General features: G+C 38.7%; 2 protein-coding genes across 2 annotated transcripts in view; one reads left to right on the forward strand and one right to left on the reverse strand.

Moving 5' to 3' along the window:
• The first annotated feature begins 26 nt into the window (after positions 1-26).
• Positions 27-27353, forward strand: LCP2 (lymphocyte cytosolic protein 2). The gene is made up of 20 exons (XM_085073404.1): positions 27-296; positions 2656-2718; positions 5250-5296; positions 11886-11951; positions 12850-12881; positions 13614-13648; positions 14924-15122; positions 15871-15971; positions 16893-16962; positions 17163-17246; positions 18017-18042; positions 18128-18147; positions 18254-18358; positions 19242-19283; positions 20977-21099; positions 23096-23145; positions 23995-24098; positions 24912-24995; positions 26029-26184; positions 26910-27353. The coding sequence occupies exons 1-20, from the start codon at positions 219-221 to the stop codon at positions 27030-27032; spliced, it is 1608 nt and encodes a 535-aa protein (XP_084929530.1). The 5' UTR covers positions 27-218; the 3' UTR covers positions 27033-27353.
• The window catches only part of C13H5orf58 (chromosome 13 C5orf58 homolog), an 81558-nt gene continuing 67192 nt past the window's right edge, over positions 13584-27949 (reverse strand). The window contains exon 14 of the mRNA XM_085073414.1: positions 13584-13722. The gene's annotated coding sequence lies outside the window, so the exon portion shown is untranslated. The remainder of the gene's footprint in view (positions 13723-27949) is intronic.

The raw sequence follows: 27949 nt of genomic DNA on the forward strand, positions 1-27949 counted from the left end.
GCTGAAACTTTTCTGAGAAGAGACCATTTTGTAGCAGAGGAAGCAGTGTCTCTCTGGAACGTCCTCCCAATGGAGCTCTGAACTGAAAAGTTCTTTGACAGAAGCGCCTTAGTGTCGGGCAAGGAATTCCTTGGAAGTGGCAACACAGAGGGAATACATGGCTGTATCATCAACAGCACTGCTATGAGCACTCCCTGAACTCGAGGAGAAAACCTACCATGGACCTGAGGAACATTCCCCACCGCTCCGACGTGCTCACCTGGAACCCAGATAACTTAGCAGACTATTTCAGGACGGTGAGTGTGGCTGTGTTTTTTCTTCATCTGATGGAGGAGCAAACCACTGGAACATTGGTTGTGCTAAATTTAGATATTTTATAATGGGCAAAGCTCGCTGCAGAACTAAAAGCAAAACTGTCAAATGAGAAGCTGTGCTAAACTGGTCAGTGAAAATGAATCTTGAAAGGGATTTGTAAATTTGCTATAAGAGAAACTCATGGCTTTTTTGAGGAAATAAACACATTACTACAACATTTCTTGGTGTAACACATACTAACAGCCACAGAAGGCACTAAGGTGTGAAGATTACAAGTTTTCTGTTTCATCTTCAATGGTTTTCCAAAGTGATATTTCTTTCCAAATTGCTCGGTGTCACAAATGAGCCTCTGAATGTTTTTGTTAATCACATCCATGGCTAGGCTTGTAAAACCTGGAACACCTTCATTTTGAAATAATGTGAAGTTTATTTTTTCAATGGTTCCTATAGCTGTACAAGAATTTTATCTGGGAAATTGAGGCAAGTTTGATAGTAGAATGCAAAAGTAGCTAATATAGATCTAGAGTCTGTGTCTACCAAATCTCCAGAGAAGTGAAACTGCCAACTACTTACAAGCCCATAATTTTAGGGTACAGGGGTTAGTGGCACCAGGAAAGTGAAACAAAAAAATGGAGATGGAACAGATGAGATCATTATCAACAGGCAATTTCAGACAAGTACGAAAAACATTGCAACAACGGTGCAGGGGGAAGTTGGGCCACCATTTCCAAGAAATTAAGAAGGGAAAAACGGCTTTCTGAAAGATCTGATAGTGATATTCTGAACAGTGCCAAAAGGATTAATTGTAAGTTCTACCATAAAAATGCACATTTATCTGTAGTACCTCCCTTCCACTGATCAAGATACCCTCCAGAACAGAGATAAAGGCATTCCACTCTTGGGGAGCTAAATCAGGGCAAAAGCTGTTTAAGTCATCTGAAAAATCTGTGTAAGACAATAATGTCAGCCCAAATCAGCCAGTTCTGTGCACCTATCACAAGTGACCAGATCTTGTCCCCAGATAAACTCAGAGAATGAATGAACCAATGGAGGACCAAATTTTCAAATAATTTCCAAAGTTTTTACTTTTTTTTTTTTTTTTGAAAATAGAAAAGATGTTCCTATTTGGGATACTTCAAGGGTTATTTTTAATAGCTAAACAATACTGTTCATGAATTATTTTAAAAATGAGATTAGGTCTCAGTCACAGTGAAGTGTTGCTTCCTTCTGCATACAGACTTCTGCTGGTAACATCACGATAGCACTCACTGTATGAAAGAAATTATTTACAGGTTTAAGTATTTAGTCTGCACAAAAATTTTAATCTGTATCCTAAAATATTTACCAGAGTTAGGTCTGCATATGAATAACTGAAGGTGGCTCCTAAAAATATCTTCTCTGCTGTTCAGTTGTTTTCAGGATCTGTTCTCACATACAAAAGTTAAAAGATTACTCCTCAAAATGAAAATGTGGGATAGAACTACAAAAGAACATAATGCTCCCTGCAAGGTGTTCTCTGCTTTAGGGGAACTGTCCCAGCAGCACAGGGTCATTTGTCTGTGTAACTTTCACTAATTAAAGTTTCAGGCAGAACTTTCATTCTTTTGTCTCAAAGCCTTCAAAAATCACTTCATCTGCCTGCTCTGTGGGTTCCTTCTGATATGGACCTGACCAGCTTGAAACAGAAAAATGCATTCTAGCCAGATCAAAAATATAAATTGTGTTCTTATGTTATGCTATTACTGTCCAAATTTAAAAAAATTTAAAAAATCAAAAACTTAAAACACCTGCTGGAAATGTTTGAAAGTCACGTCTTGCTTCATGAGAAACTTCTAAAGAGCACGTCCTTGTCCTAAATACTTCTGGAAAACATAGTATTGTGGAAAAGATTTACAAATATTATAGATAATTTCCAGGATTAACAAGTGAGATTTCCATCTAGAAGAGAAAGCTTTTTGATCACAACAATGTATTCTGTGACTGGGATCAGTCAGCTTTAGTATTCCTGGCTAACAAGGTTTTTGCTCTACTTCTGCAGCTACTCATCCTAGTCAGTACCACAACAATCCATTTTTCAAATATTTCTTTGGGCCAGGCAACTGTGAGGTGGTTTGTAAATGTGAGGAATTATGTGTCCCTAAATGGATGAAAACCCTGGAGTCCACTGAAGAATCTGTGTCATAAAAATTCATGATTATGGAATAAAAGGAGCCATTTAGACAGGCTATGGCATACAAAAGGGTAACTTGAAAGCATCTACTCAAAGCCAGCCACATGTTTAAGTGTCTTAATTGATTCTTATAATTAAGGGTGCAATAATCATCTTCTTCTTATTGACAGCTGAAGTATAAGGACTGTGAGAAAGTCGTGAGGAAGCACAGCATAAATGGACAAAGGTTTTTGGTAAGTGGAGTGGTAGAATTCCTTCCTGTAAAATTCCAGTCAAGTGATGGTTTTGACTCCTCCTTATTTTGCACTGGCAGACGAGGAGCCACCTTGAGGTGGTTACTGAGGTATAAATATGGTAGGTAAATGCTTTTGCTAAAATCAGCCAGACAACTTGCTTTAGATATGGAATGCTGGGAGCCCAAGCATAATATTCTATAGGAATATTTTTTAGTATTTTTTACACTGACAGGGGAGTTCTAAAACCATAATCTTGTCTTGAATTAATCTCTTCCTTTATAGGTTTTGTTTTCAGATATTAACTACAGAAAATTTTTTAATTATCCTCTCATATGAAAGAAGACACAGCTCTGGTCAGAATAAATGGCTTTTCATTGTAATAACTCCCTCAAAAATTAGATTTCTTCTGTAGCAATACACAAAATCAATAAAATTTAAGAGCATCAAAACTAGTAAGCAAAGTCCCAGTGGCTTTAAATCAACATTGTTCCGGGCTTGGCTTACTTTTAGAAAAGCTGATAACTTCCATTGACACAGCTGCTGTTTGCAGGTTTTAAATACACATCCATGCAGATGTTCAAGAGCTTTTAGTATTACTGCTTTTTACTTTTATTTTCAAATATTAACCATTCTGTTTTGCCCAGAAGTAGTAATTATGCTCTTCTTTTTATGTAGTCATAGTGAGAAAATCTCTGCATACCTCTTCTCAAGTTTCTTATTTTTCATTTACTTGCCTTAATATCCAGCTTTTTGATATTTCATTGAAACACCACACAAAAATGTCCAATGAGACAAGATTTTGTAGGAACAGGATATGACCCTTCCCTTCTACTGGAGGGTGGAGTCAGCATTATTCAGATACAAGTTATGGGATTTATCCTACCAACCCCCAAGAGATCATCCTCAGCTCAAGCACTAAGGATCTGTGGCTGGAGTGAGAGTTCTGGAAGCATAATGAAAATCTGGGAGTTTGTGAGGTGAAAATAAAAAAGTTCAATAACTGTGTGATTTCTAATTGATTTCTGGGATTTTCTACTATTTCCACAGTGCTTCTGTAATTACATAGTGCAACAGCTCTTTAGAGGCATCCCACCAGATTCAAAGGATGTTTTCTACTGAGCAAACCAAACAGCTTGTGTCACCTCTGCTCAGACTTTCTTTTTAAGCTTTTCAATTACTTGTCAATAGTATAATGAAAAAAAAAAAGTTCACTTGTTACACAGAACCACAGAAGCAGACTTCCAATAGAATATTCTAGAGTACAAAGCAATGTGGAAAATATTTGCTTCTCTCTATGAATGGTTTTCCTAAGAAACATCTTTTTACATCTTGTGAGTGATTGGAAACTGCCAAATTCCATTTGCACAGAAGCAGCTGCTCAGGCTGAGTGTTTGCTGGGGTCGTAGCTATCGTCACATCTACATGATAAACCTGGCTGTAAAAATATTGCTGTAATCCACTAGAATAACATCCTACTTTCAAATCACCTTTCTGTGTCTACTGGCTACCACAAGGAAAGCCCAGTTGAGATGTAGCAGGAATAAAACCAAGGTTTTGTGTAACTTATTCTAATAAAATTCTCTATTATTTAAAACAGAAATGTGGCCCTTGTAAAAGAGTTTGTACCTCTTAATATTTGTCAGGTTTATCACCAGAAGAGAACTTCAGAGAGAAGCATGAAAAGCCTTTAGAAAAAATATGATTCTTCACGAAGTGTTGCAGGACATTTCCATAACAGCAGTACATTTTTCCTGTGTTTCACTCCTCCCAGGAGCAAAATAGTTTGGAAAAACCCAGCTAGGATTTGTTCTGTCCTGAACATTGACACTGACAGCTTTGCAAACCAATGTGTAGTTAGAAACCTATTGTTGTTGCCAGTAAAAATACAGAAATAACCAGACTATCATCCATGCTCCAAAGAGAGTTCACGCAGCTTGTGATTAACTAAACAAAACACTAAATCAGCTAAATCCAAACTTTTCATAGTGCCTAAATCTATCCTAACTATGGATTTGCACATGCTGGAAGAAGAAAAGGGATGACTCTGCAGGAGTATCATGAAAGCTCCTCAAAGAGCACATCTCAGTCAGGAGTAATCTCAGTCCAGTTGCTGTATTTTGGTTGAGGGGGTAACAAACAATCTCCCCCATCCTTGTTTCTAGAAAGATATTTTTTTGGGGTGCCAAGGCTGCTTTTAAGTCCAAGGAGTTTTCCAGCTATGTGCCCACTGGAACATGGGATTTTACATGTATGGTGATGTTACAGATAAGGTCCTGAGAACAAAACTCCAGCCAAAGGTTCTCTATTTTAAAATCTGCAATTTTACCCTGAAATTTTGCAATCATGCACAATCTTGCATAATTCACTAAGCAGACACAAAGGAATTCAATATACGTGGCTTCTGAAGTCACTTAAATACCACATGGATTCATGCTACGTTTTCAAATCTATATGCATGACTTACTTGGGTAAGTCACAGGGTGTTCCATGGACAATTTTGTGATATATCCCATGTGTTTCCTTTCCAGAACATGTCTGAAAATGATATTCAGAAATTTCCAAAACTCAGAGTGCCGTAAGTAAAGTCAAACTACTTCAATATTTAAAATTATTTTAGCTGTTTTGCAGTGAAATCTCATAGGAAACATCAGGCAAATGATTTGCAAGTGATTGGTTAGAGACCTGTTTATTGGAGCGTACTGAGCGAAAAAGAATATTCCAAAATAAAATGGGTGTTGTCATGACTGCTCAAGCAAAATGATACAATACAAGAAGATTGTCTGGGGGATGTTCAAAAGAACTCGTGCATAAATTTTTTGACTGACAGCAGCTACACAAAGGTTAAACTTTCTTGCAAGTATTGCCTTTGAAGTATGACTTAACTGTTCGCTGCTTAACTGTTGACTTTAATTTGAAGGAAAAAAAAAAAAAAGTCAGTTATGTCCACAGCAGCTGAGGATTTGAAATTATTTTCATTGTGCTTTTGCTTTAGGTGGGTGTTTGAGATAAATCAGCCTGGAACTTGTGATTCAGTGTTCAATAGCTCCTCAGCTCTTGTGGATTAGGTCTCAAAAAGTTTCCAAGTCATGTGAACAGCTTCCATAATTTCATAGAGGTTACTAAATGAAGAACATTAATCTCATTAAGTTAATACTGAGTAAGAGAAATTGGCTTCTTCTAATATTTCATGGTGAAAAATGAATGACTTAATTTTGCAATGAGTTCTCTGCTACATGTATAAGCTGGAGGTCAGAAGGTTCCTAACCATGAGACACATGGAGCTCTTCATGGTTTTCCAAACAAAGGAGGGGGGAAAAAGAGAATTTAAGCTGTTCCAGCAGGGCTGTTTCTTTGTTGCTCATTTCCCAGTTCCAGACTCACTCCCTCCATGCATATCTTGATTTTGCTACAGAAGATACAGTTTGCTTTGCTTTTTCTGATGCATCAGAGCTTGTGTAAGGAGTTTTGGGGAAGCTAAGAACATTGAAAAGTTTTGTGCTCGTGGGTGAGCTGGTGAGAAAAGCTGAGCCCAGCAGGACACCCTTGCTCAGATCAGATTGAAGGACTTGCATGAAAGCCATGACATGTTTCCTAAAATCACATCTAAATTTTCACACAATAAACATCCCATTAATAGGGGTTGGTGATGTACAATATTTAGTAAGGAAGTCCAGATATTATTATTAAATACAATCCTCTGGTGTCTGGTGTCTCAGAATTTCCAAACTCACTGTCAGTTAAAAGAAATATTTAACAATGTTACTGATACTGAGATCAGATTGTCTGTGACAGACTCGTCTTACCATACTGTAGAACTTGTAATTCTCTGGTAATTTGTCCCACCTTAGCAGTCCTTTGGCAAAATTACCTCGTGTTCTCATTGTCTGAGTTTATAATTTTGAGAACTTTTGGTGATTTGCTTTCAAATTTGTGAGACAAAAATAGTCAGTTTGGATAGTCCAATAAACACAGACGAGATATTAATGCCATAGGTGAATAGTTAAAATGAAATCTAAGCATGTGGAGTTGCTTCTATCTCCTCATCTAACCTATTGATATCTCAGAATTTGATTTTCACAGTCCACTTAACTTGTGACACCCTAGAAAAAGTGAACAGCCTTTTTTTAGCCAAGTCGTTTGGGTTTCTCACTTGTTACACCCTAGCAGAAACAGAACAGCCTTTTCCAGTCAGATTGTTTGGATTTCTCAGCCAGGAGAGAATTTGAAATCAAGAGCTTTAAAAGCAGAGTGAAGCTTGGTGCACAACTTGAGGAACTGAATAAATAAGTTGGTATTTAAATCAGAGTAAAAGCTCTGGAACTAAGGGCTCCGTTCTCAGACCTTTTTCCACACTTACAAACAAGCAAAATATTCCCTGGATTATGGTGATTATATGAGCAGAAAGGTCCTCCATGTAATGCCAATGCTTAGAAACAAGAATTTAGAGCTTTAATAGGGAAGAGAACTGGTTGCCACTAAAACCAGCCAACCAACCAAAAAAACCACCCCCACAAACAACAATAAACAAAAAATCCATCAAACCCCAAAACAACCTTCCTGGATAGAATTAATGGGTAGAAGAATCTGGTGTTTTTTTAAACATTAATGTCATTACTTCAGAATCTCTACACTCTCATCCAGACACAAAGTGCTGGCTGTTGACTTCAACTAGAGAGCATTCACACTTTTCTTTCATGTCATAATGCAAACCTCAGCTGGTAGGAAGAGTTTGTCTACAAGCCGAAAGACACATTAGCATATTGTAGCTACATTACCTGGTATTCAATAGCAGCACTAAAATCTGAGTGTGTTCTGCAAAAAAGTTTAATATAAATAGAAGGTGCTACACTTATAGCATTGGCTAATGAGGAAATGAATAAAAGACACATGTAGAAGAGAGATTGTTTCCCAGTAACTTTAGCAGGAATATTCTGACCTACTTGGAATCATACAAGGTTTGCAAACCACAGCCTGAATCTGTGCAGGACTCCTGAGCTGGGTGTGTGTGTTTGCTAAATGTGTTCCTCTGTGCAAACCTACTGCTCAGGTTTTGAATATAACTGTGTCATTATTTGGGCATGATTCTGTGACTTTTCAAGAGTCAAAGTAGGTCACAGTTGTCATTACAAGGTATGACAGGTCATTTCCTGAGTCTAATTATAAAACCCTACAACCTTCTGTTATTACTAACAGAATTATTACTTTGAAAATCAATCTCCGTCAGCTCTGTTACAGGTGCACGTCTTCATAGAACTTTTGGTGTCTTTTTAAAAACAAAAAACCAAACCAAACCAAAAAAATTTAAGCACTATTTTGAAGTTAAAATCTTTAGCACTCTCCACTGAAAGGGCTGAACTCTTTCTGGAAAACTTTGCAAAAAAAGTTAATATTAATATCGCTGTGTTTAGGTAAACAACATGCTATGTCCTGAAAGAGATGCCCTGGTGAAACTGGGAAGGGAGGTGGCATATTTTACACAGAGCAGACATTGACCATCTGTCCTAAGAGCTAAATGAAACTCAGACCTAATCATGAGGGTGTTACTAACAATTTGATAATAAATCTAATGAAACAATCAGCCAATATATAGCATAAGAGACAGAGTTTTCCTATTGCTCATTAGCACTACTGGCAGTCAAAGAAAGTCATGAAGTTTTATACTTGTGGAGAACAAATTTGAGTCCTGCAAAATATTTTAAAGCATATTCAACAGAATGTGCTTTACTTGCTGGTGTCAGAATTCATAAACAAGAAAAAGCAAAGATTTCATTAAAAATAAGACTGGTGGTTGGTTAATACCTGAACCATGGTGTAAACACTGAAATTAGTCTTTGTCACTCCTATTGTTTACTATCCTGAGAGAAAAGGTGTCCAAGTTTTCAGTAGGCTGTTGATCCTTCTGGCTATTCTCAGTGGCAGGTTTCTGGCAAACCTGAGATTTGAAATTCCCAGCCTTGTTCAGAAAGCTTAGGAAATATCCCACAGCACTCCAATGTGTATTCCATAGCACTGGTGGAAATTTCCAGCCACAGAAAGCTGATCACTGCACTCATTGCATCTGCCAGCTCAGTTAGCAACACAGCCAGAGCCTGCAGACATTGCACAGTCTGAAAGTTGTTCTACTTTCAGAAGAGTAAAAGTGCAAACATAACATTTGAGAAATCTGTGCTTTCTCTATTAAAAAGGTAAGCCTTGGGCAGATGTCAGTGTGTGCACATGTGCTCTCAGCTGGGATCTAAAGGCTGTTGCAAGGTTTGGAACATAACTGATATTCAGTCAGTTTTCAATTCAGTATAACAACATTGCATCTGCCCGGCAGGATCTTCTCAAAGGCCAAACCAAAAACTTTATCACCAACTCTGCTTTTGACAGTGCTCACTATGCTCAATATGCAGCCTCCTGGCCCTGGAGGAATTTGTATTCCATCTCTCTTACCCATCTTTATCCCAATACATGTAGAGTGAATTATACTCGTGTCAACAATATCTGGAGTTAAGTGAACAAAAGCCAGTTTTGCAGTCCTGCTTTGGGGGCTGGTTGTGTGGGTTTTTTAAAAATTTCAACTTCCTGCCAGTTTTAACTTTAGCAACTGGTGGAGGAGGTAGAAAGAGAAAGAGAAGTCTGAGTAACATTTTCTGCAAGTGCTGTTGCCTTATCCTCTCCTATCATCCACTCCCACAACTCAGAGAGCCGTGTGGTTTTGGTACTTCCTTCCTCACTCAGACACAGGCTCAGCTGCTCAGTGCACCGACCTTCCCTAAGAACATTGCTTGTAAAGTGACCCTCCTAAAATTTGCTTTCTCCTAATAAACCCTCTGAGCCATTGGTGTGAAGTATTTCAAATAAACTAGAAGTAAAGATTAGACACTGTATTTTAAGCATCAAATGATTAATTTTTTGGCAGCAGGATAAGATGATCAACTTTTTCCTATCAGTTTTTCCTCAAAAACCAGTTGGTGTAAATCCTCATAGCAGCCAGCCCAGGTTTAGTCCAGAAAGCTTCCAAACACTCAGGTTTCATTCATACTCAGGGAAGTCTGAACTAAAAGAATTATTAGCTCCAAACCCAGTGAACTTCATTTTACTTCTTTAGCTGAAAACCCCAAGACATTCTGAATGATCCTCTACCTCTTCTACAACAGGGAATAAGCCTCAGACAAATTCCATAATCCACTTCTCCACCAAAGCACTGATATGTGCAGAGCACTGCTCACCCCAGGATGTTTCCTGGTGTCTCACATGGAACTGATTATTTATACAGAAACTTCCTTATCCCTGGCAGAAAAGGGAAATTTCTTGCGCAGAACAGTGTTGGTTCCATAGGAAAGAAGAGCAGAAGGACTCCTATGCCTGTAACTGGCAATTCTCTTGCTTTATCCAACATGCTTGAGTGACAATGTCAGATTTAGACAGCTGTAATGCTTCTGAAATTGTTAATACTTGTGCATGTGCTTATTTCAAAAAGGGACAAGCATGACAATATTGGCTTCAAAACAGAAAATTGCAAAATTTTCATGTTCTTAAACAAGAAAACCTAAACAATACTTTCTCTGTGTTTCTCTTTTCGTACTTGGATCCTTGAGTGCATATCCTTAACTTCACACCACTCATCTTCATCCTTTTCTGACAGCACTATCACCCTGATCTGAAATAACTTCATTTTGTTGGCTTCTTTTTAATATTAGATTGCTTGAAAACCTGTCTTCCTCCAGTCCCAGCTCAGAAGAGCAGTTAGACATGAAAGATGCACTAATTGGGTCATTTGGAAAAAACTAGGGGATTGTTATTGCTGACTAGCAAAAAAAGACACGAAAGGAGAAGAAAAACAAAAATAGAGTGGTGACTGCATGGCCATAAACAATATTTTACAATATTGATATCAAATTTGATTGACCCAATCTGTGTGGGGAAGAATTCCACATTAACAAACAATAAAGTTAAGATTTTACAGAATTTAGAATCTGAGACAAACAGATACATTAGATTCTTGATTTTTTTTTCATAATACTTATGATTCCACAATTACTGTCTCTGATGAACCTAAATAATATAAGCTGGAAGTGAAATGGGATATTTTTAACTGGATGTATGTAGATGCTTTGCTCTGTTTGCCACAGGACTTTCTCAGTTGGATGTTCTTCAATAAGAAATAATGGCAATTCAGAACCAGACCATGGCTCATCATAAGCTTTCTTTGAAGCAAAATAATCACAGAGGCAAACTTAATTAGTAGCAGAGCAGAATTCTGGTCTCTCAGTAGAATTAACCCTGTGAATCTCAGTACTGACTGCCACTCACTTGGAAAAATCTCTCCAGGCATAAAATTATAACCTTTGTATATTCCCTGAATATTTCTGCCATGCCCTGCAAGTGATTTAAAACATGGAATGAGATCAGCCTTTCTCCCTTCTCTGCTGGAGGCATTTGGGATGAGGTATGGCTTGGTTGCAGAGGAACACAAAAAGAACAGAGAAGAGACTCAGGGAACATTTAATCCCTGCTTTTGCAAACATAAATTCTGCTTCCTGAAGTATTATTTGCTTTTTCCATGCAAAAATCATACAAATGCCACGGCCATTATTTGAAGCAGTGTGATGTCTACAACACCCAAAGATTGTAAGGCTTGCTGGGTTTAATGTTTATTTTTAAACATGATCCAACAATATAGGGTTTTACCTAGGTAAAAAAGTCTCATTTGGAATTGGATGTGTGTCGCTGTTGAGCCGCTAGCAGAGAAGTAGAAACCCAGGTTCTCAGGCAAGAAAAAGAGACTTTATTATTTTGATTTCCATATATATAGACTTCTCACAGGTCACCCAGATTGGTCAGTCAAAAACCTCCCCCTAGGCCTAATTGGCCAGGCCTGAACTGCCCAAGTCTTGAGACCCTGTTTGCAAAAACATTCAAACTTTATCTTTGTTTATAAAGCACATCAAAATGTTCTCACGAGAAGGACCTGTGCTGGTCACAGATGTGCTGTAGAGCAACTTAGCAAAAAGATGGTAAATTCAGTATTCTCATCACATAGTAAATAATAATCATGAGTTACCAGATTAAATTTAGCAAATACTGAGGGATAACAGCTAAGAAAATAACTTATCTGCTTTTACAAGAGACAAGTTTCAAGGGGGTTTTTAAACTATTTTTGTTTTTCTTTTCAATAGAATTGTAAGTAAATTAAGCCAAGAAATAAACAAAAATGAAGGGAGGCTCTCTTTCCTTTCAAAATGGTGAGTAAAACAATTTAGCTTTCTTTTTCAAAGCTTTTAGATCTTTTCTGGCCTGTTTTTCATTTGATCAATGATGCCTGGACCAGAAGTACAGCCTGGAAATTCTATAAAATAAAGTTCTGTTTCGTTAATGGCATCTGACAAGGATAGCAAATCCTGAGCCCATAAACACCCTGGATACTTCTGCCATGTCCAGAACCAAGTAACATTTGCACTTTTCATGCAATTTTCCACCTGAGTACCTCAGTCTTTAGGAAGGCTATGAAGCCTATGAAGCCTAGGCATATATTATTCATAAATCATCCTTAATGCATTCCACAGATCTATACATCATTACACTTTTTAGTTCTTAATGATTTGTCGTTGAATGTAATTGCAATAGAAAAAGAGCAAAAACTGCAAGAGCTTTATATAAGAAAAGAACAATTTATGTTCTCGCACAATGTAAACCAAGTCCAGTCTACAGAACATGGTTTTGTGTCACCTGATAACATGATTCTACACCTATCCATTAACCAGGATCCAAAACTAGAATTGAAAATCTTAAAAATATTTTTTAACCTTACAAGCATTTCTGAACTTGACTTTGAACAGCTTGATCTGAATTAGAAAAGGAAGTTTCTGTTTACAGGACTGGTAAATATATTTACTGAGTCCCCTTGCTTCAAAGCATTTGAATTTTCTGACTTCAGTTCTTATAGAAACATTTTAGATTATATTAGGATGCTCTGAGTGAGATATCAACTAATTAAAACTAATGTGTTTTTGGCATTTTGGGCAGAGTTAAACTCCTCTGTGTAAACTTCATTCTACTGTAACAGTTAACTATTGCCTTTATTTGCAAAAGAAGCATCACACATTTAATAGAAGGAATTTATTTTTTGTACCTTCGTTGCAGGGCCCAATCACAAAAATCTCCTGAAAACCCAGGTAAGTGTATACTGGCAGAGAGACTCTAACAACAAAAAGTGTTTAAAAATATTAAAATTTTAAATTAATACTTGCAGGGCAGAGTCAACTGAGGGGAGCAGAGTTAGGAACCAAAAATCCAAAGCAATAAATGAAAATGTGAGAGTATAAAGAAGTTTCAAAAATAAAACAGTAGATGCAGAACAATAAATAAGAAAAAGTGTTTTTAAAGAGAAAAGATGGTGAAGACAAGAGCAGAGACTTTTACATGAGAATTACCAAAATGTCTTTCTTTAACTCAATACATTCTATCAGTGCTTATGTATTTCTGTTCCAACATCTCTGCCCCCTGCACTTCCTCCTAGCATCTTCCTAGCACTTCCTCTCTGTATTAGAGATGGAAGCTGAAATTCAAAAAAACCCTTCTATTATGAAAGCTAAAATAATCTTAAGCAAAGAGATAAGAAGTCTGGGCTGATTCTGAAAACATTTTGTTTCAAATTACATTTAAAAGTGGAGGTGGGACAAACTTGAATTGCCAGCACACAGCTCATGTTGTACCAGGTCGGCTTTATCTTGGTTTTGCATCAGGATGTTACTCTGTGGCTGCCAGCCTGCCCTTGAGAGAACAGCTTGTTCCTGTGGCACAGGACTGAGGGGCAGAACTCACCTGGGATTTGTTTGGTTCTCTTTGTCAAGTTATCACATCTTGGACTGTGCATGCTCAGAAATGTGTGTTGTTTCTCCACACAGGGTATGCTCAGGATGACGGTGGTTGGTCTTCATTTGTGAGTATTTGGGTTGACAAACCCCCCAGCTCTGGGCACTGTCTGCTCTGGGTGGGCTGTCCCTGCACTGGCTGCTGAGGGAGGAAAAGCAGAGCAGGAATGATTGGACAGGCTGCATACAAATTTCCTCACTGAGAACAGGTTCTCCCCCAGGAATGCAAGGCAAAGCTTCAGAATGGCTTTCCTATGCCACTGGCTCAAGTAGAAGCTCCCAGCCTAAGACCAGGGCCCCACAGAACCACAGCTGAATTTTATATGCCTATTTCAAGCTCTTCAAAGAGGCATCTAGTAGATGAAAGGCTGCTGTAGTATTCAATGGCAAATTCTTGCCATTTTATTTTCCAGAGCTGATTTATTGAACAGTAATTTTTTCTAAAGCTATTTGGACTGCAGAAGTTCCTTTTGCCTTTTGGCATCGAAAATACTTTGACAAAGGTCATTAGATGAAGCACACACTCCTCAGCTGCTGATGCACAGCCTGGGTTTAGGAAGATCTCTGAGGCTGACCACTGCTGATGGCTTTTCTTCAAATACAAAAAAGAGAGTCATTTTTAGAAGCCACTTGTTACTAAGTTCACAGGAGGTTTGCTGCTATTCTGGGAGCACAAGAGATAAAAGTAACCACCTACAGAGCTCTGTGCCAGTACAGAGGACTCTGGAAATTCCAGCTGTGATACCAGTGACAAATGGAGTGCTCTTCTCTCTAGCCTTGGCAGATTGCACAGATATGTGCAATGACCATATTGACACTGTGACCTTATGAGGTCCTGCAAGTTCTGTAAGGCTGGTTTGGGTCTGGAAGACACCAGGACCCAAATCAAAGACCTCAGTTTTTATGAAAAATTTTCAAAAGTTGGGTTGCAAGGCTGTAGAGGACATGTTAAAAAGCAAGAGTGAATACCAGCAGCATCAACTGCTGCTCCAGTGTGCTCCTAGGAACACTGGATTGTCTGCTGGTGCCTTGTCTGTTCCCTAAAAACAGACAACAAAAATGTTCATCTATTTCAATCAACTTTCACCTTATCTTGACTCCCACTGCGCTTACAGTTATAAAATGATATTTGTTTCCTTTCTTAAGTGGTTGAGTGCTCCATGCACTAGTGGAGTGTTGCCTCCTTTCCCCGTATTATCTCAGCAGATTTCTTTCACTCAAACTGGTTGTAAAAACTTGGTATCTTCCAGAGTGAAAAATACCACAGTGAAAGGCCACAAAGAAACTGCTCTGGAGGGTTTAGTGGTCTGTTACAGCACCCACTTTTTATGCTCATTTATCAGGATGATGATGATGACTACGAAAGCCCTGATGAAGATGAGGATAAGGAAGATGAGGCTGACTATGAATCACCAACAGAGGACCCTGAGGATGCAGAACATGACAGTGATGGTTATGAGCCACCTCCATCCAATAATGAGGAAGCACATCACAATGTCATATTTCCTGCCAAGTCACTTCCCAGCAGCACAGATTATATAGGTAATTACTAAAAATTAAGTGCTATTAATAATTTGTAAATTATATTTTCACGTTATGAGCCACACTTTAGGTGGCTGGTAATGGAATATTGAAGGTTTTTCCTTGAAGCTAACAGTGTAGTTCATGAACAAGATTTAGTGATACAGACTTTGGTTTGTAAATGTTAAAGTTACATTTTCTACTTTGGACAAGCTCTGTTGGAATAAAGGTTAGTTTTGTGTGATTATTTGTGTTCATTATTTGGCCTTTGATTTGAATTTGTACGAAGTTACAAACATAAAAGTGCTGTAGTCGCTTTAGCAGTGCAGCCTTGGACAGAGCAAGTTGTCGCAACAGTGGCAAAAAAACTCTAGTGAACATTGGGAAAAGAATGATCAGCTTTCTCTGCCTGTCATTTTTATTTTAAATCTGATTCCTCAGCAGCCTGGAGCTGTGGAGCCCAGTACAGGAGCACAAACCTGCCATTCAGAATGGCTGGTGTTTCACCCACTGTGCTGCAGGGAGTGAAAACAAATACCGTGGGCCAACAGACTGGCAAGGGAGTCACCCCCACAGGGACAGCCTGGAACTCCCAACACAACACATTGATCATAAAGCAACTGCCAATCCTACTCTACAGCAATGTCTTTGTGATATATTAACTTCAGTATCCAGATTCTTGCAAGACCTCTTTGTCATGAAGAGCTAATGAGTATTAAATAACCAAACTCTGTATAGTTGTTTAGTTTGGGATTTTTGTTTTCTTTAGACAGACCTTCAACAGCCAGATCACTGCATCAGCCTCCATTACCTCCCCAGCGACCTGGCCCATCCCCAGGACCAGCCTCATTTGGGGGAAGAAGTGCTACTGTATGTTCCTTTCTTAATATCTCACCTATTTCCTATACCAGTACCTTCTTAGAAGTCCAAGTGTAATGTGATTTTTATTCACCTTGTGTATGTAGAAGAAGAATTTCAGCCATCAAAATAGATTTAAACTCTGTTGCAGGGTGGCCATTGTTCAAGGTACAATTAAATTTCATGGGAGAAGTATATTAAATTATTTCATATTACTTTATTGTTTGTTACACTGGAAATATACTCTTGTTTGTGAATGCCTCTCCCACATAAATTATATATTTGTAAGAGATGCCTTTCTGCTTCTTTAGTGATATTTGTAAAGTGAAAAAAAAGTTAAGTCTTTCCAAGCTCTACTTCTAGCAGTTTTTCAATTGAATTAGGACCACATAAAATTGCAAGAGACTGTATAATGAGAACCTTGAGGACCCAGATTCTTTCCTTTTTTTTTTTTTCCTGCTGTGAATACTTCAAAACTGAGAGCTCTTGTGCTGCTGACAGCTGGCACTGTAGGTTCAGTGTTCGCCAGAACAGAGGTACACTAAACCTACCCATGGGTACACCAGTAAGGGTTTAGGGTGTGACTGAGGCACTTTTGGTCTGATGCAGTGCCACAGAGACACAACAGCGTTGTTGAAGCTCCTGTTTCTTTCCTTTGACAATACACACCCCATCCCTGAAGAGACATCCCCCTGGAGTGTTCCCTGTGAGGGAAAACAGATGGAGGCAATTCTGCATCCCACAAAGGCCAATGCATGTAGGTCATGCTTCAGGAGAGTCCATGGCTCCTGTCCTTCCTGCAGGGAGCAGAGCCTTGTTCCTTGTGCTGTACCAGACACAAAGGTTGGCAGATGTGCATGGTGGAGTCAGTGCACTCAAACTAAAACAGAAGGTGAAGACACATTTTAACCACTTGTTAAATATTTGTTCTAGCTTCCAGCTTTCCCTCCTCCGCCAAGCAACAACGACTTGAGTAGAGACAGGAATATGAAGCCTTTGAAACGTGAGTACAGCTGGTGTTCCTTCTGTAAAGCTTTTCCCACAGGCTTCACTTCTGCCTCTGTCTCCTGAGTTCCATTCTCTTCTACTACTCTACAGAAGTCTCACTTATTATTTAAAGAAGTAACACCAGTTCTAATCTATGCAAAATAAAGATAGATTGATCTATACCAGCAAATTATCTTACACAGTTGTTGTGTTTAGCCCCAGCTCCTTCTATAGACAGAAGCACAAAGCCCTCCCTGGATCGCCTTGCTCCCCCATATGAAAGAGAAAGCCCAGGATCAGGTCAGTATTTGTTGATACTAATATCATTAGAGTTGCTTTAATCACTGAAAGTCATCAGTTTGTATATAATTAATGCAAAAGAATAAGGCTTAACCAAATGTAATCAAGGTAGTCTGTCTATGAATAAATAGTGTGAGCAGTACTTATAATGTGGGAGAGAAATTTTATCTAGAAAACAGCAACCCTGGGTCAGACAGATGAACAGAAAGACATGAGATCCCATGCAATAAAGGTTTGATGTAGCACTTAAGTAATTGAACAAGGAAATATTTAGTAGGTTAAAGGAGGAAATCACCTTTGCATGCAAAGATAATGAAACTCTGCATACACTGTTGTATGTAATGTGGCAACAGACTTAAAAGAAGGCTGAGAACTAATAGGACATAGAAAAAAATGGCATTTCTTTCAGAACTGAAAACCACATTATACAAAGCATCTACAGATATGACTCTACAATTTTATTTATTATCTAAACTCTTATCTGTTATATAATGGCAAAAAAGTCACCAGTAGTTCAAAGCTGAACCATAGAAAATATGGACTATGACACGTACCACATTGAAAATGTTTAAATTTGCTTTTAATAAGAGATATTGCAATTTTGCCATCCCTTACAAAGCCAAAATATTTTTCTGGCTTACGTCTCAGGAGGTTGAGTGCTTCAATCTGCAAGATTGACTTTCATTTATATTCGAAACTAATTTATTTAATAGAAAGCTTAATTAATTAACTTTCATTTTTTTCTAAATGTAAGCTTTTGCTATTTTCAGGGAAAAAGCCAGGCATTCCTGAAAAGGTAATTTTTTAAATTGATTATTGATAGTTTTTGCCTATTTTGATACATTTTCACATTCTCTTAACTATTCCTTGTTGTTTTACAGCCTCTGGTTTCACAGCTAAGGTAAGAGTTTGTCCTGTGCAAAAGATCCTCTCATTGCCAGTATTACCCACTTATTTCTTAATAAGCAGCTTTTTGCCTTTATTTCATCATCTTGCTCCTGCTTTAGATCCCTGGGGGAACAGTTAGCAATGATGCCAAAACCTCCTGTCCCACCAAGTGACAGATATGAAAGAGGCACTCCACCTCCTCTAAGGAAGCAAAGCCCTGGAAAGTAAGTGCTCATTTAATTGAAATTCAATAAAGTAGAAATTAAATTTAACAAAAATATGGACTAGCCACACATGATGGTCTACTTGACTGGTACTGCAGGGTCTGTGGATATCCAAGTTTTGGTTTATTAATATGCACAGGATGTACTCTAAGCTGCAGAGAGGTGTCAATGCAGAAAAACTCTCTCCAGCCATAGCTGAAAGAGCCATTATGAGGGGCATGACTCACTTCCAAGTTGTACAAAGATATATATGATCTGTGTTTTTCCCATCAGGACATGCTCTTCCTCTAGGGAACATTCTTTCATGGGTTCTGTTGCTATTGTTTTGGGATGTAAGAAAAGGAAATCTGTACTTTCCTCCCAATGATTTTATTAGCCTGCAAAACTCCTTACTAGCCATTTTCTAGCAGAACTAGATCATTCTCCAGCATTTTCTAGACAACCTGGGAGCTGAACACTGGCTGAACTTAAAAACAAGACAAGAAATAATTGAGATCTGCTAATCAGCCAGGATAATTTATCAGGGAAAAAAAGCTTGATATTCTTATGATGTGTTCCAGCAGTGTTACCATATAAATGAGTTCAAGACTTGAAAACTAATGTTTAATCATTGCACAAATTTGTTTTAAGCTCTAAACTTAAAATCAATTCATCAGACATTTTCCTTGTTGAGAAAATCAACGTGGGCTAAGGACTAGAATAATGACTTAGCTTATAGCTGAAAATTGGAATCTTAGATATTTTTATGAGGAAAAAGTATTTCAGCATCCATTGGTCTTTAAAACTTCCTGTAAATTCCTGGTCTAGTTGAAAATATGGCCTAATGCACACAAAGTGAATGAGTAGTATTCCACCTATGATGAGTGTTTTGTTTTCATTTCAGGCAAAGTTGGCCATCACACAAGAAAAATGAAGTAAGTATAGTCTCAAAGCAGAAATTTTAATCTATAGGGACTACAATAAAATTAAGTACCTGTATAAATTAACAGTTCTGGAAAAGGTAAACTTGTTTCTTTTATAAATTATAAGGAATACTCATGGATCTTTCATAGCACATGGGGGGTTTTTAAGCAGTTCTTCTATGTCAAGGTCAGTTTATTTCCCAAGAACTTTATCTTAGATAACAGAAGAATAAGGCCAGAATTTCTTCTATGACATGGGAGAAGTGGTTTTGCTTAAAGAAGATTTGGGGTTCTGGGTTTTTTTCAGCTAAAGCTGAGCTAAAAGTTTCACTTTCAGGTAACTCTGAGAGCCTACCTTTACTGAAGGAATAAGGGAACTTTATATCCCCTGAGAGTTTCTGACTATTTTAGGTCAAGATCCATTATGGGACATCCACCATACAACTTGCTTGTAAATAATATCTGCACTTTAATGTGAAAACATCAAAATTGTTTGTTGTTAGATGAAGACAAAACCCCCAACAGTTTAGAGGGAAGTGACAGTGTAGATATTAGAGTCCTTTTACACTCAAAATTCACCAATGTCCAAATTTAGTTTTGTAAGATAGTCCTAAGAACTGTGCTATAATATGTTGCTGATTTTATTTTTTTTTTTTTTTTGGTTCCTCAGGAAGAAGAAGACAGTAAGTATTTCTACAGTGATTTTTCAAACTTAAAACCCTTCTTTGCCTTAGTTAAGAAAAAAAGAAAAAAAAAAGAGAGAAATCATCTCAGTTGTTTCCTTAGAGCCATTTCAAAAGTCAGGTGGCACCTTGATAGGCTGTAGAATTCATACAAAGTGCTTCATGCAGATTTATATATCAAAGCCACAAACCCCTGGAAATCAATAGGTAATGAGTTCCCTCAGTCAGCCAGTTACCAGCCAGCAGGATTTCTTATTTTGAAATACATTACATTAGAGAGATTTGTGTTCTGCACACAGCATCAAACAGCTGGAAACAGAACCTGGTGTCTCCCAGTTCTCAGCAAATTTTTCAGTCAAACCCTGCTGGCTCCAGGCTCTGTGCAATGTTATTCACTTTTATGAACAGCAGCAGAACTTCTTTCGTGTACCAACTGTATTTATGAATTACTGCGGAAGGCTGATTTCTGCAATTAAGTTGGTAAAGTGACTCCATAACAGAAACAGGACATTTGGCCAAGTCTCTATGAGTTATCCCTGCCCCTAAGCCTCCATAAAGATTAAGGTTATTTAAGCTGTGCAGAGCAGTTAACTTGTTTTGCTCTTGCTGTGAGTTCAGGTTTGAGGATACTGTGGAAAAAAAAATGTTTTATTTCATGCTGGGAGAAATTTCAGAATGATGTTCAGAAAGGTGATCTCAAATCTGCTATTTAGAAGCAACATGACAGAAAAAATGTACCACCTTCAGCTCTGCTGCAGTTAAAAGTACCTGAATTGTGGCTTATCCAAAACAGAATTTAGAAAACATAAATGTTTCTCAAGCCTGTTTCAGTTTATTTTTAATTTTAATATCTAAATTCTCAGCTAACCATATGAATTTCCAATCTGTAAATAACACATCCAGGACTGTTTATAGACTGTTTACTGCATTATGTTTATCTAATTAAACAGTAGCAAGGTGCCAGAATTTCTTCATTCTACTTCATTTAAGAATGTCTCATATAAGAGTTAAGTTTCCTTCTCTTCCTCTCCACAGATGCACCCCAAAGACCAGTGCCACACCTGTCTTTGCCCCCATACAGCTCCAATGCATTCCCACCCAAATCTGTCAAGCCTCCACCAAAGCCAGGATCCAACAGCATTCCTGGTGCAGAAAGGTTTGTTTCACCATGATTGTGTCATTCCTTTTGAGTCTCAATCTCTTGGCAATTTAGGAAATATCAGTGTGTGTGTGGCTACAGGGTTCTCAGGCACACAAGGTAACCGTGTGGAGTAGTTCATTACTCAGACTGTGCCCTTGCCTCTACAAAATGCTAATTAATGCTGTTCCTACTGTCCAGGAGAATAGAATTGGAGCTCTGCATTGGAGGAGCAGAGAGTGTACATCAGGCAACCAGGACAAAACCATTAATCTCTCTGTTTTATAGCAAGGAAGTATTTTAGAGCCTAAATGGTACAACACTTCCATTCTTGAGGCATCTCTCCCATTGCCTGCAGGATCTATAAGAATGAGAAGCCCTTTTGGGAAGGGATCATCTTCTCCTACAAAACTAGGAAGGATGTAGGCCAAAAGGGTCCTGCATACTCAAAACTATAAAACCCCACAACCTTGGTTGTCTGGAGTTGAATCTGAAAGAATTTCACCTCCCTTTTACTAAATTTTACACTAATAGGTGAGAATTGCTATTTAAAGTTGTGAACCTTGCTGCAATTTTTTCCCAGCCTTAACTTATAAATATTTGTTAGGCCTTCACTTGCTAGGTAGATCAGCCCCTAATAAAATTTTGATTTCTGAGGTACCATGCTACAGACTTAGACTTTGATGAGTTAGGGTGGGTCCCTTGAGTCCATGTGTGATGCCCATTTTCTAATCTCTGCATTTTTTAATGGCTCTTTGATGAATTCCTCTCATTTACCATCATCCTCTGGAACTGCTGACACCCCAGCAAAACAAATATTGCAGTAGCAATAGCAAGGGCATATGCAAATTGAGCTATTCCTATGATGAACACTTCTGCTTATATTCAAAGAACATTGCCAAATTTTGCTGTAGCAGAGGCCCCCAGTTTGACTGATTCTCTCCCATGAATCAAGTCATGATGGGGTGTTTTTGTTCTGCAAACAAAATTAGCATATTCATCTCAGAGCCTTTTCAACAGCTCATTTAAGCAGAAGAGAAATATGAACAGTAAAGGAAAGGAGTGCAGGCCATTTGTTCCCAGTTAGGTGAAGAAACAAAAAATAATAACAAAAATTGAAGAGTAGGACTCCATTTTGAGCAGTTTTGGATGTGAGTTGAGGTTGGTAGGGACCTCTGGATGTCTTGTGGTCCCATCCCCTACCCAAGCAAGGTCACCTTGAGCAGGCTGTCTGGTACCACATCCCAATGGCATTTGAATATCTCCAAGAAAAGAGAGAGACTCCACAACATTCTTGACAACTTACTCCAGTGCTTGGTTGCCCTCACAGTAAAATACTGTTTCCTGATGTTCAGAGGGAACCTCTGAGTTTCAGTTTGTTCCCACTGCCTCTGGTCTTGTCACTGGGCTTGTCTTGTCCAGTCTTGTCACTGGGCACCAGTGAAAAGAGCCTGGCTCTCCCTTCGGATATTTTATGTGCATTAATAAGGTCCCTCCTGAGCCTGCTCTTGTCCAGGCTGAACAGTCCCAGCTCCCTTAGCCTTTCCTGGTGTGTGTGATGCCCCAGCCCCTAATGTTGCTGGTCCTTGCCACCTGGCAACATTAATGCGAAGCTGCATTTTTATCAACAATGTTACAGAAGCTGCAAGACAAGTAATTGTAAGTGGAACCCCACTGCGAGCAAGAGCTAGCTGTTCCCTGTGCTTCCTGTGCTGGGGGAATGCTGGAGTCATTCCCTGGGAAAACCCAACAAGCTGCAGGATTTTCTGTACTGATCCTGGTACAGAAGTCTTGGTGGCCTTTACTGATTACCTTGTTCGCAGATACTGAGCTCCAGGGAAACTTAAAGGTGGATCCACTTACACAAAAAGAAGGAAAGAAAAACAAAAAGAAGGGAAGGCTTTCCTCACCCTGCACAAGTCTCAGGAGGTTCTCACATTCTGTAAAACAGGCACAAAGACAGATGATCAGAGCACAGAAATGTTGTATTTATACTGACTATTTTTTTTGACAGTGCTAGAAACCTGTCTTCAACTGGCTCACTAGCAGCACGCTTACATCCAGGTTTGTATCCTGCATCCTTACTTTTTGGGGTTTTTTCAGTGAGTGAATGGAAGTTGAAACATAGTGTCAGTGCATATGACAGTTTTTCTTTTCCATGGATGTTTCTGGTTGGACTGTGAACAGAAAACTATCAAGTTCCTGAAAGGCATCTCGCGTACCTTACTTAGTCTGAATCAAAGATTTTGGGCTTTATTCTTTCCCATGAAGTTTGGGCTTCCTGCCTGGTTAAACCAGTGTCAAAACTTCATATAATCATCTTTTTCTGTACAGTACTGAGAGCTGAGGTATGCAAATCACTGCGGTATGCTAATACTCCCCAAAAAGGTTAGCAAATGCTTTTCATGTGAAATATGCTCCATATTTCTCTTGTAAGAAAATAAAAAATAAGGAAAACTTCCACATCAATTGCTTTAAAAGTAATGCTTCACATTTTGTAACAGCTGTCAATGTCCTGCAGTGACATTTTTTACTTTCTAATTGCTGAGAAGGCAAGGATTGCAAAGAGACAATATTACTTCTATCTCGAAAGAAAACAAGATGCTCTCAAGTGAGTAACTGTGGTACAGAAACTGATAAAATGTCACCTCTATTTCAAGTTCATCTGCTTTCATGGAACTCTGAACTACAAGAGCTCAGTTAAAGTCCCTGTGCACCAAGGATGCAATTATGTAAAGAATCTGGTTCTCATAGAGAAGCCTAAATCTGATCTCAAATCAATTCCAAAAGTTTCAGTGCCAGGGTGATACAAGTACTTCATGCCTCATAAAATCAACATGCTACACCCTGGATGCACAGATGGAATTATTTTCCTGGTTTTAAGATTGTTTTTCTACTTTTGTATCTTTGAAGGCAGCAACAGCAGATCTCCTTCAAGAGGCCCAGCTGACATGAGACCTCCATTGCCAATTCCTAGCAGACACACTGTTCACCAGACCAACACAGATGAAGATGAGGTACCAGATATGAACCATAACTGTTGAAAACCAGCAAATATTCTGGTTTTGAGAGAAAACATCTTTCAAGGTTGTTTTTCTAGTCAGTAGTCACTGTCAGGATGATACTGAGTGCTTTCAATTTCCTTTTCTGTGTCAAACTGTAGTGCCTTATTTTGTCCTCAACAAGAAAAACAACAATAGCTAAAGCCCAGCAGAACAAAGTAAGAACAATACTTGTTTGCTGGATTACTTGTTTTGCACAACTGCCTTCAAGTAGCATTAGATTTTCAGTTCTCCCTCCACAAAACATTGATGAGTAAAGGACTCATTCTTTTAAGTGCATTTTTGCTTCGCATTTCCTTAAATAAAATAAGTTTAGAGAAAACCACTTTGTGGTGATGGCACTGCTGGGCCACCATATGTAGTATATTCACAGGAGATCTGCATTATTGTCTCAGAGGATAGTTAAAAACCAACCAGACAAAGGCAAAGGATGTCTTTGTGCCTAGTGTCCAGGTAGACAGAAGAGGATGTGCCACTTAAAATCGTCTACTGAAAATATTTGGAAATACCTGTTTTCTTAGCTTACTTGCAGATGCATTATAGCTAGACCTGTAATGTTTTCAAATTTATCGAAGTGAGCAGATAATTTAGAACAACTTAGCACCACTTTCCATAACATAGGAAATACATTCCAGAATGGTCCCTGACACTCATAACTCCCGAGATCGTGCACAGAGACCCACATGTCCCTCAAAATGAGATTTCTCTCTACTGATTTATATGTTGCTATTCCCTGGCAGCTGACTTTGTCCTTCTCCTCTCCCGCAGCCCCAGGGCTCGCTGAGGGATGAGTGGTACGTGGCTTACCTCAGCCGGCCCGAGGCAGAGGCAGCTCTCCGGAGGATAAACAAGGTACTCAAAGGGCTGGGCACCTCTCATCCCCTCAGCAGGGAGGGTAAACAACATGGTGAGGTTGTACCTCCAGTGGAGATACTCGGAATGGGGAATTCACCTTGAAAGGAACCCACAGAAAAGTTATACAGCTGGTCTAAACCAGCCGTGAAGGATGTTGTTTTCCAGAGTCTAAGAAAAGCAGTTTCACCCTGCCTGTACTAGGAGGAGTGACTTGTTCACTGGAATGGTTTTCTGGCACCAGCAAGGGATTGTTGCAGATTGCAATTTTTAGATAGCTTGAATTAGGAAGGTGAATCCCACCCTTTTCTAGGCCATATAGACCAGCAAAATGAAGTACAGGTTTAAACAAGGGTTATCTGTGCATGTGAAAATTAATTAAAACCATAAAGAAAAATAGAATTATATTCCATTGCTATGGGAGATGTAGTTACTCTGTGCTGCCTCACAGCACATGCCATGAGCTGAAGGTGGCATGTGCACCATTCCAGTGATTTGTACTAAAGTCCCAGCTTATGACATCACATTCAGTGCCTTAGAGAAAGGGATTTCAATGGAAAACTTGTCAAAAGAGATCTGAAATGAAGAAAAGCAGAGAGTGATACAGCATCACTGCCTTTACCCAATAGACACAGACAATGTCATTATTTCAAGCTGTCTGTAAATACATCACATAGGAACTTTGATTGGCACTTAGCAGAAATGAACTTGTCTTCTGGTTAAAGTGATGTGAGGTTTGGTCTTTGGTATTTTACTTTCTCCTTTAATGGAATCTCTCTTTCGTACACCACCATTCCTACCTTCCCTAAATATCTGCTTTTGTAACAGAGAAGGTAGTTTTAAGTAGCAAACTGAAAGACAACACATTTGACAAATGATTTAAATGCTTTCATAGTGCAGTTTCTCTTACTAGAAGGAAAAAGATTTCAGAAAGAAAAAACACTTAAAATCATGAGTGCTCTAGTTAAGGTTGTTAGACTGATCAACCCAGAAGTGGCTTCTATTTGTCATCTTTCATTTTTTCATCTTTCAGGATGGAACATTCCTGGTGAGAGACAGCTCAAGAAAAACTGTTACTCACCCATATGTGCTGATGGTGCTGTACAGAGATAAAGTGTACAACATCCAGATTCGCTACCAGGAGCAGGATCACTTATATTTGTTAGGAACTGGTTTAAAAGGAAAAGAGGTACTAAGTGTTTTTCACACTATTTCTCTTCATTGTAAGGAATCTCCTGCCTCATTCCTAAGTGTCAGGTGACTGTTCACCTGGAGTGGAAGTCTGCTTATTGTCCTAGAGCTATTCATGGGAGAATATCGTTACTGCTATGAGTAAAACCAGGTTATGCTGTTTGCACTCAGGGAATGAAGGAGTTGGCCTTAAAACACAGCTATTAGAAATCTGTGTGCTGTTTAGGGAATGTTTGTTTACCACTATGATACCAGATAAGGGAAATACAGAGCTGAGAGCTCATCCATAGCTGCCAAGTCACAGCTTTGCTCCCAGACTGGTGGCTCAGCCCAGCCAGCAGGACTGTGTGGGTTTGCTGGCACTGAACTGAGTGGTCAGCACACTCCTGGCAGTTCTGACTGAGACAGACTCCCCTGAATCAATCAGCCACTCTGAACTCTCAAATACAGTCATCTGGTCAAGCAGAGGAACAGCACCATGTATTAAACAGACCAAGAGTGCATAAATTCATTACACAGCATTGCAGTAGCTTATACACAGAGTTACTGAGCTTCAGATAATGGTAGGAATAAGAACAGTTGATCTGATGGTATTTATTGGACCTTATATGTATTTTTATAATACTGCAAAATATTTGAGATTTTAAAAAAACTTTTGTTTTTACTGATTACTAATAATTCTGACATTTTGTCCATAGCCCTCTCATTTTTTCCATCCCACAGGATTTTTCTTCAGTAGCAGATATCATTGACCACTTCCAAAGAACACCCCTTCTTCTGATTGATGGAAAAGACAGGGGTTCAAGAAACCAGTGCATGTTAAAATATGCAGCAGGACATATTTAAATGAGACTTAAAGAAGATCACATATAGTACTGAAGCTTACTGAAGTTTGTAAACTTCTAGATATTTCCCTTTTCAGCAAACTAAAACCATGAAGTCATTAAAATCCATAATTTCATAGAAAAAGGACTGTGTTACTTTTAAATTATGCCATAAATGCAGCACTCTATAAATATAATTTTCCTACAAGGTGTTTCTTATTGTCCATTAATCATACAGTGCATGAGAATTTTTTATCTCCCAAGATGTGTATATTCTCTTGAAATCATTTCCACACCAAATTTGATGAACCATAAATAAATATCAGCACAAGTCTCTGCCTCACAGGAACTCTTTTTCTGGTTGGGAATTGCAGCAGCAATTACATTATTTGAAGTGATACAGAGTAGACCCAAACATTGTCAAAGCTGAGGAGTAGACAAAAGACAATAAAAGCCAATTTCCCCCCCGCTAATCTAATCATGTCCACTTCTTTGAAAAGACTGTGACACCAACCCAGACCTGAAAGATACACAGGTTTCAGTAACACCAAAACCCTCTAGCCCTGGAAATGCAGGTACCTGTCAGGATCTGTGTCTGGGTTATTCTGCTGTGAGACTGGGTTTGTTCCCACTTCTCCAGGAAAACACCACACCTACAGACAGCACATCCTCTCTGCCACGCCCCTGAGGATTGTGCCTTAGCCAACACCTGGAATTTTGTATCTTCTAGAATTCTCTAACTTCACCCACAGGAAGCTTTTCTCCACACAGACCTCTCTTCAGCTGGGTCTTTCTGACTAAATTGAGCAACTACATTTTTACAGGAATTACATCAACGAAATTATCATCATGTGATCCTGAACTGGCAGGACCCCCCCAAATTTCTTAGAAAGCACAGTCAGGCCAAACTTAGTTCCTCTTGCACAGCTTCTTTCTGTT

This window comes from Lichenostomus cassidix, chromosome 13, assembly GCF_008360975.1.
Source record: "Lichenostomus cassidix isolate B80296 chromosome 13, HeHo_3.0, whole genome shotgun sequence".
Classification (NCBI taxonomy): domain Eukaryota; kingdom Metazoa; phylum Chordata; class Aves; order Passeriformes; family Meliphagidae; genus Lichenostomus; species Lichenostomus cassidix.